A 13781-nucleotide genomic window follows, 5' to 3' on the forward strand; every position below is an offset into this window, starting at 1 on the left:
CACCGTCAGTCCAGATAACTGTAATCGAGCTGCTGAATATGTAGCTGGGATCGGAGTTTTGTAGTTGAGATAAATATTGATATTAAAGCTGTCAGGGCTGGCGAAGTGACGCTTGATGCCGGCTCCGCCGGTTTCTCATCGCCCGTCCCGCCAGTTCCCCCTGGCCCCGGCTCTGCACGGCCCCGGGGGGCTCCACGAGTCCCGTGGTCCCCCCAAAAAGCAGGGCCCGTGCTCCGACGTGCCGTGGCTGTGACTTGCTGCCGTCAGCTGCGAGGAAAAGGGGCAACTCTACGCTTTAGTCCCCGGGGCCGGTGCCCCGCAGGCTGGGACAAGCCAGTGGCACCCAAAGTCCCCAGCCACGGACGCACACGAAGTGGTCACCACGTCCCTGCACACCTGCCCCATGGGGGACCCCAGCGTGTGGACGTGGGGGGGCCCAAAGACCCCAACGAGAGGGGACAGCCGGTGACGCATGGTGTGGGGCCTTGGTGTTAGCGAGCAGGGGGGTTTCTGGGCGAGGTGGCTGCAGCTGGGACCTGCCCACACCCAACGTGCTCTGAGACCAGAAGGCTGAGGGCCAGAGCTCACAGTTTTACTGCTTAGGTGTAAAAAAATCCATCCTGGATTTTTTTCTGGTGTAACAAATCCATCCTGGAAAATCCGTCCCTGGGCGGGCAGCAGGCACAGGGTGGCACTGGCAGCCCAGCTGGCCGAGCGGAGCAGTGACCAACAGGCACAGGGCTCAGACGCCTGGAAAACAGAAAATGAACCAAAATCCCTCCTCTGCCATCCCCGTTTTAAGGGTTGTTCCTGCTGGATGCTGCTTGCTGCCGCCTTGCCCCTGCGGCTCATCGTTGGAGGCACTCGGCCAGCGAGGGGGGAGAGCCGAGTGCGGGTCCTCCCGTCCCCAAAAATAACTGAAAAGGGGAAAACCGTAACGGGCGTCTCCAAACCGCCTGCCTGTCCCTGCGGGGCCGTCTGGGAGCCCTCGTGTCCCACAGGTGCCGGTCCCTGTCCCTCCTGCCGCTCCCCGCGCTCCCGCGTGCTCCGTCTTTATTTTTTTAATTAGCCGATTCGCTATCTGGCGCTGAAGTGCGTTTCCAGCCACCACACTCAGGAAACCTCATTAACACAGATCAAAAGGAGCTTTTAATGATTTATAAAGGTGCAGCAGTTTGGAGAAATTAAATAATTTACGTGGTGTGTGTACGGCGGGTCCCTCAAGACCACATTACAGGCGCACCGTGAGCTGCAGCCGGAGCCGCGCCGCGCTGCCGGAGCGTGCACGGCGCTGCACGTCCCTGCCGGGGCCGAGGGCTCGTCGCCTCTGCTTGGCAGGGCTGGGAGAGCTGAGGGCAGGGCGGCTCCGTAACCCTGCCCCATGTCTTGTGCTGGCCGTCATCAGGGCTCGGCCAGGTTGGGGGCGTTGCGTTGGTGTGGTTGTCACATTTCTGCGGCGCATCGCAGCGGGGCGTGGGGAGGTGATTGTGGGAACAGAGGGGAATTGGAGAAACTTTCCCAGGCGGAAGAGCAGCTGCTCTCCCCTGGCTCTCTGGCCACGCAAAACATGTCACCAGTGTGCTTACAATAAATACTGGCTCCACGGGACAGGGTGGGAGCCGATGGGGTGCTGGGGTGGGATGGCCGAGAGTAGATGGGTGCAGGCGTTTTTGCTGTGGGCTCCGGCTCCATCCACCCGTCGAGTCCCCGGCATAGGCGGGGGGACCCCAAAAGCTGCTCCCAGCTCCTCGTCCTGCCCTGCGTGGTGAGCACCGTGCCAGGCACGAGCTGAGGCTTCATCTGCATGCCGAGCTCTTTTGCAAACATGCAGCCCAAGTCCCCTGTGCCCCCCCCCCCAGCTCCGGGCACCGCACCGCATGCGGGCGCTGAATCTGGCTTCGCGCAGGACGCCGCTCCGCTCCGCGGCGTTGTAATGCAGGCTGCCCAAGGAGAAAAAAGAAACAGACGGGAAAACTAGCTTAAACGCTCCCGGCGTGAAGTCCATTGCCGGCCACGGACGTGCCAGCAACCAGCAGAGCACCAGGATTAATGGAAAAGAGCCGGAGCGCTGCGGAAAGGAGTCACGCGCCCGCGCCTCCCCCCGCGGGAGTAATTCCCCGCCGGCCCCGTGGGACGGGGGGCTGCCTTTTTGCTCCGTTTTACTGCATTTTGCTGCGTTTCGCTCGTTCCCTGGTGGGGGGGAGAGGGGCTGGCGGCGGCGAGGGAGGCTGCTGGTGGCCGCTTTGCATTTTCATCAGGTTGCGCTAAAAAAAAGACGGGTGAGAGCGCGCCGGGCAGGGCTGGGGCTGTTTTCGGGGGGGTGGGGGAGGAGGGTTGCTCGGCTTTATTTTGCTCTGTAAGAGGCTTATTACTCCTGATCACGCTGTGACTATTTGAATGACGGAGAATTTCAGCAGATGAAGGTGGAAGCGAGAATTTTCTGTGCCCGGCTGCCCTGGGGCCGTGGGACCCCCGGGAGCTGGGGACCCCTGGCGCCAGCCCCCCCAGCCCCGTGCTCGAGCCCCGCGTCGCCTCCCGCCCGGCTGCTGGAGCCCGTTCCAGCCCCTTGCTCCTCTGATGGTTGCAAACCTTCTAATTTCCAGCCTCAATTTATTCATGGCCAGTTTATACCCATTTGTTTATGTGCCAACACTGTTCTTCAGCTTAAATAGCTCTTTTCCATCCATAATATCTCCCCCCCCCCCCCAACGTATTTCAGTGAGCGCAATCATATCTCTTTTCAAGCTGTTCGGGAAAGAAAAATCTGAATTATTTAACCCTTGGGACACTGGCTGGGCTTGCAGGGTGTAACCAGACCACGAGACAAATGCCCTTTGTCGGTGCACAAGGCTGCCGTGCTCCTTTGGGGCTTTTAGGGGGGGCTGCTGCTGCCTGGAGGGGAAACTGAGGCAGGGGCTGCGGGGGGGGCTCAGGATGGGGTCTGGGTGCTGCGGTGCCCAGCACCACTGCCCGCTGGGCACGGCTGAACCACGGCAAAGCTTCGTGTCGGGCGCTTCTGTAGGGTTTTGTGGGGCAGGCAAGTGAGGGGCGCGTCCGCCGTCCTCCGAGGGTCACCGGGATGTGAATTTAGATGAGATTAAAAAAAAAAAAAAAAAACAAAATGAGAGCAAGCCAGAGAGCGCGTGTGCTGCCTCGGCAAATAGGGACGGGAAGGATTCAACCTCCCTGCCAGCAGAAATGGCTCGCAGGTGGGGTGCCGAGAGCCGTGGCAGGACGGGGCTGGTCCCGCCGGAGCGAAATCCTCGGCATGGCCATGCCGGTGCCACCCTGTGCGTGGAGGGGACCTGCGGGTCCCTGCCCAGCCCCGGCTTCACCCCAGGGTGGCACCTCGGGGCTGGGGGGAGCCAGGGGTGCCTCCTGGAAGAGCCCTGCCTGGACTTGGCCCCGGCAGCCACAGGGTCACTGGGCTCAGGTGCAGGATTTGGCCGGGGCGCAGCCACCCCCAGGTTCCATCGGGTTGCAGAAAAAGCCCTAAAAAAAGAAAAGTAGAGAGCGAGGGTTGGCGTGACGTCTCCCCGAAGCAGCTTTGTCATCGGCTGGGCTCTTGGAAGGCTTTTTCTCCTCCCCAGTGAATGTCTGAGAGGGAGAACCTGGGCAAGGCGCCCCCACGGCCCCCAGTGCCGCCCTGTCCCTGGCCGGCACCGCGCGGGGACCCGGCGGGGGGCAGCGGGGCCGCTTGGTTCCCGGTGTTTTATTCCAGGCAATTTCACTCCAATGGATTTCCGCTCTTGTCATGCAAAAGGGGCAGGCACGTGAGGGCCGGGAAAGTTCTCAATTAACGGCCAGGGGACTCGGGTGGGGAGCGAGGGCAGGGAGGTGGCACTGGGTGGGCGCTGGGGCACCCCGGGGACTCCCCCGGTGCCCCCCGCAGCCGCCCCCATGCGCGGAGCCCCCGGCGAAGGGTCCCTCGGGCTGGGGGCCGTGGGACCGGGGCAGCCCCGTCCCCTGCCCCGCAGAGCTGCCGGGCTGTCAGGCAGCGCTAACGGTAACGAATGCCCCTAATGAAGCACCCAATTAGCCGGGATCCCAGCCCTAATGGTAGCTGACAGAGCTGAAAGCCGCGCCGAGTCGATTGTCAAGCGCAGCATCCCACCGGGGTGAGCGCCGAGGCCGCTCCATTCATCTCTGTCAGGGAGAAGCGAGGCTCCCGCGTTAACCCTTGGGCGCTGGGCGAGCCCCGGGCCCCCACAGCCCCAGCACCAACGCAGGCACCCGGTAAAGGGTGAAATCCTACACGTTGTGCGGGGCCCGCGCCGGATGCGAGCAGCTCTGGGGGCACAGATCCCACAGACGGTGCCAGCCCGTGGTGCGGGTGGGTGCTGAGCACGGGGACGTGGTGCAGCTCTGGCCGCAGCGGGACGCGGGGTCCCCGCGCCGTGCAGAGGGGCTGGGCGAATGCCATGGCCAAAATTCCCAGGATTACGGCAGGATGCGCTCACGGGGGAGGTTTTCATTCGGCGTGACCTCAGCAGCCCCGGTGCGGACGGGATGCCGGTGCCCCAAAACTCCCCGGGGAGCCGTCGCGTTCCGTCCCACCAGGCTGCAGCATTTCACCGTTTTACCTTTTTTATTTTTTCTAACATTTTACCTCGCGGCCGGCCCATGGCAGCTCAGCACCGTACCCTGGCGGCTCAGCACCACGAGCGGGTGCCAGGCCAGGCGCACGGAGCTCACCAGGGAGCGCGGTGCTTGCCAGGGAACGTGCCGAAACTGCCCGGCTCGGCCCGTCCCCCCCCCCAGCTGAGATCTGCGTGTTTTTTTTTATATATATTTCGAAGCAGGCGAATTAGCGATGTGCCTCGTTTAGACAGTTCAAATCCCACTCATTTTAATTAGCGCGGCCTGGCAGCCCTGCTGCGGGTATTACACGGGGCGACAGCGCGCTTTCCAGGTGGCGGGTTTTTAAAATGCTGTTGACATTTCGCGGACCGAATGACTTAAACGATAACAAATTAACAGACGGCTCCGTGCGTGCGCGCCGCTCCGTGTCTGGCTCCGCCGGAGCTCCCGCGAGCAGACCCCAGCCCGGGAGCGCGCCCGGGATTTACGGGGTGGGGAAGCAGCAGGGGGGGGAATCGGAGCTTTAATAATAAAGCTTTGCCGGTGATGAAAAGCCAGGTCTGAGACAAAGTCACCCAGAGCCTGGGGTGCGCGGGGATGGATGGGGACGTGCCCTGCCCGTCCTGCCCCCAGCCCCGTCCCCGCACCGGGGCATGCCCCAGCGCCCCCCGTGCCTCCCCGCAGGGTCCCCAGGCGCCTGTCACCGCCTGTGCCGCCCCGAGCCCTGCTGGTCAGTGACACGTCTGCCACCCGCAGCTGTGGGGACGGGGACGGGGCGCAACGTCACCAAGGATGGAGAGCCCGAGCTGTGCAGGCAGCCTGTCCCCATGTGCCATCGCCCTGTCCCCTTGTGCCATCGCCCTGTCCCCATGTGCCATCGCCCTGTCCCCTTGTGCCATCGCCCTGTCCCCATGTGCCATCGCCCTGACCCCATGTGCCATCGCCCTGTCTCCATGTGCCGTCGCCCTGTCCCCTTGTGCCATCGCCCCGTCCCCATGTGCCATCGCCCTGACCCCATGTGCCATCGCCCTGTCCCCATGTGCCGTCGCCCTGTCCCCTTGTGCCGTCGCCCTGTCCCCATGTCACATCCCTCTGCCCCTGCATCTCACCACCTTCTCCCCACATTCCATCGCCCTCTCCATAAAATATTATTTCCTTAGCTTTACGTGTGACTTCATGCCTCTGCCCCTAAAAGCGCCAGGCTGAGGAGACTTATGGCTGGGGGGGGGGACAGTGGGGACGGGGACATCAGGGGCCATCAGGCTGGGGGGCCTGGGTCGCGCTGCTGCTGCCCCCTCCCTCCCACACACCTGCAGAGCCCCGTGCTTGTCCCCAGCCCAAGAGGCCCCCCGGGGTGGTGGGACGGGGGCTGGGGGGGCACCGTGCCGGGGCTGCGCTCTGCTCCCCCCCCGCAAAGGCAGAGCCCTCCCCCGGCCCCGGGAGCGCCCGGCCCCGTCCGTGCCATTTATCACAGCTAATCAGCTTTAATTCAGCAATTTGTCAGTCCGGCAAAAGCCCTTGGAGTTGGTTGATTTTTTTTCCCAAAAATATAATTATTATTATTATTCCCCTGATAAGCGTGGGCCCTTCTGTTACAATCGCCTTAGCTTGGGCTTTAATAACAATCATTAAAATAAATAATTTTTTTTTTAAATAAAAGGAAGAGAGAAGAGCTTTTTATTTTTTTTTATTGTTTTGTGTGTGTTTGAAATTGTTTCCCAGTAAATCGCGGCCCTTTGTATTAATTTTACATTTTAAAATGTTACCTTGCCAGGGGCAGGGTTGGCACAACCGACTCGGAGAAGGAGAGGGAAGGAGAGCGAGCAAAGCCCTTCTCCTTAATTAGCGCCTGTCCCTGTGTGATCAGAGTGCTTATGAGGCAGGTAATGAGCTGGATGGCGGCTCCGCGCCGCCGCCCGGCTCCTTCGGCAGGGCTCAAGGACCTGAGCCCCCGTCCTGCCCCCCCCCCCCGTCCCTTTTGGGGTGCCTTTTTGGGCACCGGTGGCTCTTTGGGGGCTGCCTCTGTCCCTGCTGGGGCGTGCAGCGTCGTCGGTGTGTTCGGGACATCCGTGTGATGAGTTTGAGCCAGCCTCAGCCCGGGTGCTCGGGCGGTGTCGGGGAGCACCGGGGGGTGGCTGTGGGCAGGATCGGTGCGGGGGGGGGGCGCAACGTGGGACACATATGGGACACGTCGTGGTGCTGGGGGGAGCGGTGCTGCGGGAGCCTCAAGTTAATTAGCAGAGAAAAGTCATCACAAGGGGGGGAAAAAAGGAGAAGCACCAGGTTGGCTCCTGGGGGGGCGCGGGGTTGAGCTGGGGGGGGGCCCAGGGTGCCGGGGGCAGGGGCCGGGTGCTGCTGTGGGGTGGGAGCCGCCGCGCACAGGGACCTCTCCCGGATCCGCTAATCCCTTAATCTCTCCGATAATCAGTGCCAAAAACGCAAATTACAACGGGATTGCGGCGCGCGTCGGCACTAATACCAAAAGGGCCGATGCTTATCGCGGCGAATAATGATTTTTTTTGCTCCTCAGTACCGAGCGTCGCCCGGGTATTAATCCCACAACACCGAGGCGCCGGGTTTAATCTCCTGAGGTTGATGCTGGGGGGGCGCTGGTGGGGGTGCGGGGCCGGGCAGGATCAGGCCCCTTGGGGTGCAGGGTGCTGACGCCGGCTGTGCCGCAGGTTCCACCGCGGGGACTACACGGTGGAGGTGAGCATCAACGACTACCTGGACATCTACTGCCCGCACTACGAGGAGCCGCTGCCCGCCGAGCGCATGGAGCGCTACGTCCTCTACATGGTCAACTACGAGGGGCACGCGTCCTGCGACCACCGGCAGAAGGGCTTCAAGCGCTGGGAGTGCAACCGCCCCGACTCCCCCAACGGGCCCCTCAAGTTTTCCGAGAAGTTCCAGCTCTTCACCCCCTTCTCGCTGGGCTTCGAGTTCCGGCCCGGCCACGAGTACTACTACATCTGTGAGTGGGGGGCTGGTGGTGGTGGGGGGGGGTCGAACACTGCCCCCCAAATCTGCCCCACTTCCCCTGAGCGAAGGGGAGCAGCGGCCACCCCGGCTGTCCAAAACGCTACAAAGCCCCCAAACCTGGGCACGTGGCAGGATTGGGCCCCTTCTTAATTCCCAGAGCAGCCAGGCTCTGAGGTGGCGGCAGAGGAGGAGGAGAAAGAGGAGGAGGATGAGGATGAGGAAGAGAGCTGCTCCAGCCTCGGGAGAATAAGCTAATGGGCTCGGATCGGGCGCTGGGAGCCTTGTGATCAATGAAGGGTAAAAAAAGTAAAAATAAATTAGAAACCGTGACCCCCGAGCACCCGCCGGTGTCACGGGGAGGCAGGGACGCCTCTCTCCTCGCTCAGGAGCTGCCCGGCCTGCTTATCTCCCTTATTATTTCTCCCCCTTTTTCCTAAAGCATCTGTTTTCAGCCCACTTAATTTGTTCCTTTTATCTATATTAAATTACCATTTCCCCCCCTCGCTCTCTCCCCCTGTAAAATGTCACTCGCGAAATAACGGCAGCTACAACTCTCTCTCCCCCCCCCCCGCCCCGTTTTATTTTATTTTTTTATTTTTTTTTTTTTATTTTTAATGTCGTTAGGGAGAGATTACACAGAAGTAAATGGTGAAGCTGATCATTGCTAAACCGGTTAGGATTCATGTCATGCGGAACATTAGAAATTATGCCTCTTTGAGGAACCGTATTTAGCAGACATGAAAGAAAAGAAATTACCTCCTCCTCGCGCCCGCGGATTGGAATGCCATTAACCTCGCGGGCACGGGGACGGGGCCGCGCTCCCGCGCTGGGCCAAGGTCGAGCGCTGGCCCTGGGGACGGGGATGGGCACCACGGGCTCCGTGCACGGCGCCAGGCACCAGCGCCGTGACCTTCCCGAATTTCGGCAGTCGTGTTCCCCAACAGGGCGCTGCACGAGGGAGGAAAAGGAAGGGATAAGAAGTAACGGGTGCTCCGGCACCCGCTGCCCGGCCCCTGCTCCATCACTGGGGACGTGGTCCCGGTGTCGCTGCTCATTCTGGGGTCCCCAGAGCCTGCCGTGTCCCCCCGAGAGCTGGCGGGGAAGGGGCGCTGGTGGCCCGGGGCCGCGCGTGCCAGGCAGGGTGGCCCCTTGCTGCCGGCTCTCGCACGAGCCACATCCCAATTCCCCCTTCTTCCAGCTCAAATTAAACTTTATTGAGAGTAATGCGCTCTTCCCTTCTTTAATTCAAAAAAAAAAAAAAAAGAAAATTAAATTCCTATAAAAACACATATATAAAAATCACATTTTCTAATATTGCGAGGGGACTTTCACCAAGATAATTATTGCAATTACTCCCTTTGTCTCTCCCATGGAGTATTAGTTTTGCTCTGCCTTTAGCCTCATTTTGCCTGCGAGGGAGAGCCACGCGGACCTGCTCTCGCTCTCGCCCTCCTTGGTGGCACGGGGGACAGGACAGAGGCCACCGGAGAGCCGCCAGCGGGGATCAGGCTTTGGGCACACGTCGGCCGGAATCGCCCCATGCCGTGGGGCTGGGCATTGCAGACGTGGAGCCCTGTCCCCATTCCCTTCCCCGTCCCCATCCCGGGGGCTTGGGGCTGTGGGTGCGGGCAGAGCGTTGCCGCCAGCACCCCGGGGTGCCACCGTGAAACCCGGGGCTTCCCCAAGTGGTGATGGCGACACCGACACCGACCCCTCGCCCCTTCCTCCGCTCTTCCCATCCCTGCCCTCGTGTTCTGCAAGGCGTTTAATCCCGCGTGTGAGCCGAGAGCCCGCGGAGCTGCTGGAGGCAGCCCGAATATTTGCTGCAGATCGCTGCCAGCTGCACTGGGACCAGTAAAGACCCTTCACTGGGCCGCCCTGGAGCAGGGCAGGGCCAGCCCCAGCCCTCCCACTATAAAGGGTCCCTGCCCCGAGGGGGTCCCTGCCCCGAGGGGGCTCTGCTCATCCCCGCTGGGGGCTGTGGGGTCCGAGCTGATGCCTTGCTAACGGGGCTGCTTTTTTTTTATCCCCTTTATGCTCCTCCGCAGCTGCTTCTCCCCCGAACATGGTGGACAGGCCCTGCCTCAAGCTGAAGGTTTACGTTCGGCCGACGAGTAAGTGGGCGCCACGGGGCCGTGGTGGGGTGGGGGCTGTGGGGTGCAGGTGCCCTGCGGGGTGGGCTGCTGGCCCCCCGGGGGCCGCTGCTTTCAGCCACTGGTGGGCGAGGGGGGGACCTCTGGTTTCTGTGGGACTTGGCTGCATAAATATGGCTTTAGAGGGAGGGGAGGTTTGGGGCAGGACCCCCTGAGCTTTGGGAAAACGCGGACCTTGTGCCAAGCGCCGTGGTTGCATCCAGTCCCCACGGCACGCCAGGTCCTGGGTGACCCCCGGTGTCCCCAGGGTGGCACTTGTGTGTCACCGAGGTGCAGGAGGCTGCGAGCACTGGGGGGGGCAAACCCTGCTGGTGTCCTGGGGCTCGGGGGTGCCCCCATCCTGCCCAAAAAGCTCCTCCGCAGGGTCCGTGCCCGGAGCCACGGCTGGCGCAGGGCGAGCGCCTCGCCTGGGCGGCTGCCGCCTGCCGCTGGGTTTCAGAAAGGGGGAAAAAAAAAATAATAATCTCTGCACAGTGGCTACTTTTCAGAATCAAATAACTCAGCCATTTAAAAAAACAAATTAATAATTTTCTTCTCCTGTTAACGTGTAATTAGCAAATGGCAGCAGCTCTCCCTGGGGAAGGGCTGAGTGCCTGCGAAATGTCACCATTTAAAAGGATGTCTTTCTTTTTTTTTTTATTTGCATGGCTTTAAAATAAAACCCAATATAATGAAACCATCTGTAAAAAATCATTCTGTTTTGTTCAGGACTAGGGCATAATGGGGGAAAAAATCTCTCCTGATATAATTTTTTTTAGTATTTTAATAATATCGGGATTTTATTATGTGGGTGCCTTGCAGAGAAGGGCTGCCTTTGTGCAGCCGTGGCACAGGCACTGCGCTGGGGGGGGGGAACGCGGGGCCCCCGGGGGATCCACTCTGGACCCTGGGACCTTTGCATCTGCAAGCACCCGGCTCTGGGTGAGACCCCACGTGAGGACCCTGCAGGATGGGGGCAGGAGGATGGGGCAGGGGCAGGCGCTGCTTTTCCTGGCTCTGGGTCTGTAAAAAAATCCTTAATCCGGTGATAAACACGAGAGAGCAGAGCCCGGGGAGTGCGCTAACAGCGTTAGCCGTAATTTAACTTATTTCTGGCCACGCGCCGCTTTGCCACCCGGCGCGGTGCCGGATTGCTGGGCTGGTGTCACGCAGCTGGGCCGGATCCAGCCCTGCTGGCATCCGAGCAGTCGGGGAGGCTGCGCAGGGGACGGGGCCCAGGCGCTGCCTGACGCCACCCTGGGGTCCCCAACCCCAGTGGGGCGCTGAGCATCACCCCCCTCCCCTTGCCCGCCGTGCCCCGGCGTGGTGCTCAGCCGTCTCATGCCTCCCTTCTCCTCCCTCCCGCAGACGATTCCCTCTACGAGTCCCCGGAGCCCATCTTCACCAGCAACAACTCGTGCTGCAGCCTCAGGGTGCCGCACGCCGCGCTCGTGGTGGTGCCGGTCTTCTGGACGCTGCTGGCCTCCTAGCGCCGCGGGGCGAGGTGCGGGACGGAGCGGGGCTGTGCTGCCGGCCAGGAGCCCCCCGGAGCCCCCCGCACCAGTGCAGCGCGCCGGGGGAGCGGTCCCGCACCAGCGGCGGTGGAACCGGGACGGATCCTGCCCGCGCGCCTCGAGGGCTCCCTTCCCTGCAGCTCGCTCGGCTCCGGCTCCCCCGTAGGATGTTGCTTTTTACATTTCTAGACCAAATATAGAGTCCTGATTTTTGATTATTTTTTTTTTTTCCGATTTTTTTTTTTTTTAAAAAAAAAAAGATTTTTATTTTTGTTGGCTCTGTTTTCAGTCCAGGCTTCCCCGTGTCAGACTGAACCGCACGGGGGGGCCCCGGGCGCTGAGCCCCTCTCCGGGGCCGTGGTGGCTGCGGCATGGCACACTGCCTTCGCCCGGCGAGATGGACACCGCCACGGTGCCGATGGCACGGACTCCTTCCCAGCCCGGCCGCCCCTCCTGCAGCAGGACGTTGCAGCGCACGGGGATGGGGGACCCGGACGGACACGAGGCTTCTGGGGGGGTCCCCGAGCTACGAGCCCCCTGGGGTGACCCCTCCCCATGGCTCGCACTGTGGATGTCACCTCCGTCCCCACGGGGCGGCTCCGCCAGCAGCGAAGTGGCAGCACCCACGGGGAGCCCTGGGGGTTCTGGATGGCACCAGGAGCCCCCCCAGGTGCTCGGCTGGACCTGGGGCTGGAGCAGGGCCGACCGCTGCCCCCCCCGGTGCTGCATCCCCTCCGTGTCAGCCCAAGCACCGCCTGTGCCCCCCCGGGGGCTGGATTCCCCCCCAGCGCCAGGATGGAGCAGCTTTTTGGGTCTGCACCCCGTCCTCCTCGCCGCCTCCCAGGTGCTCGTGGCCCCAGGGGCTCGTCCCCAGCATTGGCCGTGGGTGGCGGACGGGGCCCCCCCTATGATTGTCCCCCCCGCTCCGCGCGGGGCTGGCACCGGGGCCGCGGCTGCGCCGGGCTTTGGCTTCTTCTCCTCTTCTTTCTTCGCATCCAAAAGGAAACCACGGAAAAACCCCATCGGCCCCCGAAGCGCAGGGGGTGGGAGATGAACCAGAGAGGGGCCCAGCCCCTCCTCGCCTTAAATCCAGGACTGTGTCCCCCCCCCGGGGGGCTCACGCCGGGGGCGGTGGCCCCGGGATGCCGGCTTTGCCCGCACCGAGCCCTTTCCACGGACCTTTTCCAGCCCCGTCTCTTTTCTCCGCGGGGGCCCGGGGGCCGCTCCGCTCTGTAAATACAGCCGGCAGGCGCTATACTGTGAGCGTTTTTTTTATGTATTGTTGAGAATGAATTTTATGGAAGGGTTTATTTTATTTTTATTTGATTATTTTTATTTTTTAGACTAGGACGCTGAAATCTCGCAATAAGCTCATCTCAACCATCCAAAAAAAAAAAAAAAAGAATAAAATTACAAAACGACGATTAAAAAAACACATTCCCCGCCACCGCCCCCCCCCCCCCCCGTCCTGTCGCCTTCCCCCCCCCCCCATCCCCCTGTGTCTTGACCAGGTCGTGGTTCTCAAAGGCGAGCGAAAGCATCGTGGTTCTCCTGGCACCGGTACCCCGGGGGTGAGGGGGGGGCTGGGGGCCGTGCCCAGGCACCGCTCCAGCACCGCCGGGCTCGCAGGGGAGTGGCGACGGCAAAACCTGGCCTTCGGTCTGTGTTTTATATATATATAGATTATATATATAAATATCTATATTGTGTACAGCGACTGTGAGAGAGTTAAAAGCAAAGTGAGGCAGCAACACTTGCAGGGAGCTCTGAGCAGAGGCGAGGGTTGGGTGAGGGCTGGGGGGGGGGTTGCTGGGGTCGGTTTTTCCCTTGGGAGCAGCCCGTTGTCGGCGCTGGTTTTGCGTGTTGGTCTCCGTCCCGCCTAGCTTCGTCCTTAGCCACGCCGCTTTCGTCCTCGACGTCGTGCTGATGGTAACCGGATCACCACCTGATTTGGATTCTGTATTTTTTTATAATAAAATAAAAATAAATGTCATGTGAGGCCCTTGCTTTCGAGAAGTGCCTTTCCCTCCCGCCGCCGCCGCCGGGCTCCGATCCGAAATGCGCCACCGGTCCGGCCACCAGCGGCACTGGGAGGCACTGGGAGGCACTGGGGTGCAGCGGGGCAGCCGCGCTCGGCTCCTTCCCCGCTCCCCGCGCCGCCCTCTCCGCCGGTGGAAGGGGGCCGTGCCGCCAGACCGCTCTGCTGGGTGGTGCGTTAATTACGGGAAGGATTTAATTACTGTGTTAATGAATAATAATGGATATTAAATTAATTAATATGCGATTGTTGATAGTACTTAATGATTGGAGGCAATGCAGCCCGGTGGGTGGGCGCTGCGGGCTGGGACGTGGCGCTCCGGCGTCTCCCCAGGCGCTCGCCCGCCGCTGCCTCAGTTTCCCCTTGGGCTGCATTGGGCCAGTGCCTGGCGATGTCCCCAGGGGCCACCAAACCTGGGGCAGGGTGCTCCGAGGGGCATCACGCGCGTCCTCGGGGGCATTTTCCTAACCCCATGGCAGCTCCCACCGTGAGCCACCTCCCCTGGCAGAGCAGCGCTCGCACCGGGCGCCCGCC

At 61.5% G+C, this 13781-nt stretch overlaps 1 protein-coding gene across 1 annotated transcript in view; it reads left to right on the top strand.

The window, feature by feature from the left end:
- EFNA2 (ephrin A2) overlaps positions 1 to 13207 on the top strand; it is a 42687-nt gene extending 29480 nt beyond the window's left edge. The window contains exons 2-4 of the mRNA XM_066983648.1: positions 7263 to 7555; positions 9612 to 9677; positions 11064 to 13207. Coding sequence (XP_066839749.1) covers positions 7263 to 7555; positions 9612 to 9677; positions 11064 to 11185 — 481 coding nt within the window. The 3' untranslated portion in view covers positions 11186 to 13207. The remainder of the gene's footprint in view (positions 1 to 7262; positions 7556 to 9611; positions 9678 to 11063) is intronic.
- The last annotated feature ends 574 nt before the right edge of the window (positions 13208 to 13781 follow it).

Source organism: Anser cygnoides, chromosome 27, assembly GCF_040182565.1.
Source record: "Anser cygnoides isolate HZ-2024a breed goose chromosome 27, Taihu_goose_T2T_genome, whole genome shotgun sequence".
Classification (NCBI taxonomy): Eukaryota; Metazoa; Chordata; class Aves; order Anseriformes; family Anatidae; genus Anser; species Anser cygnoides.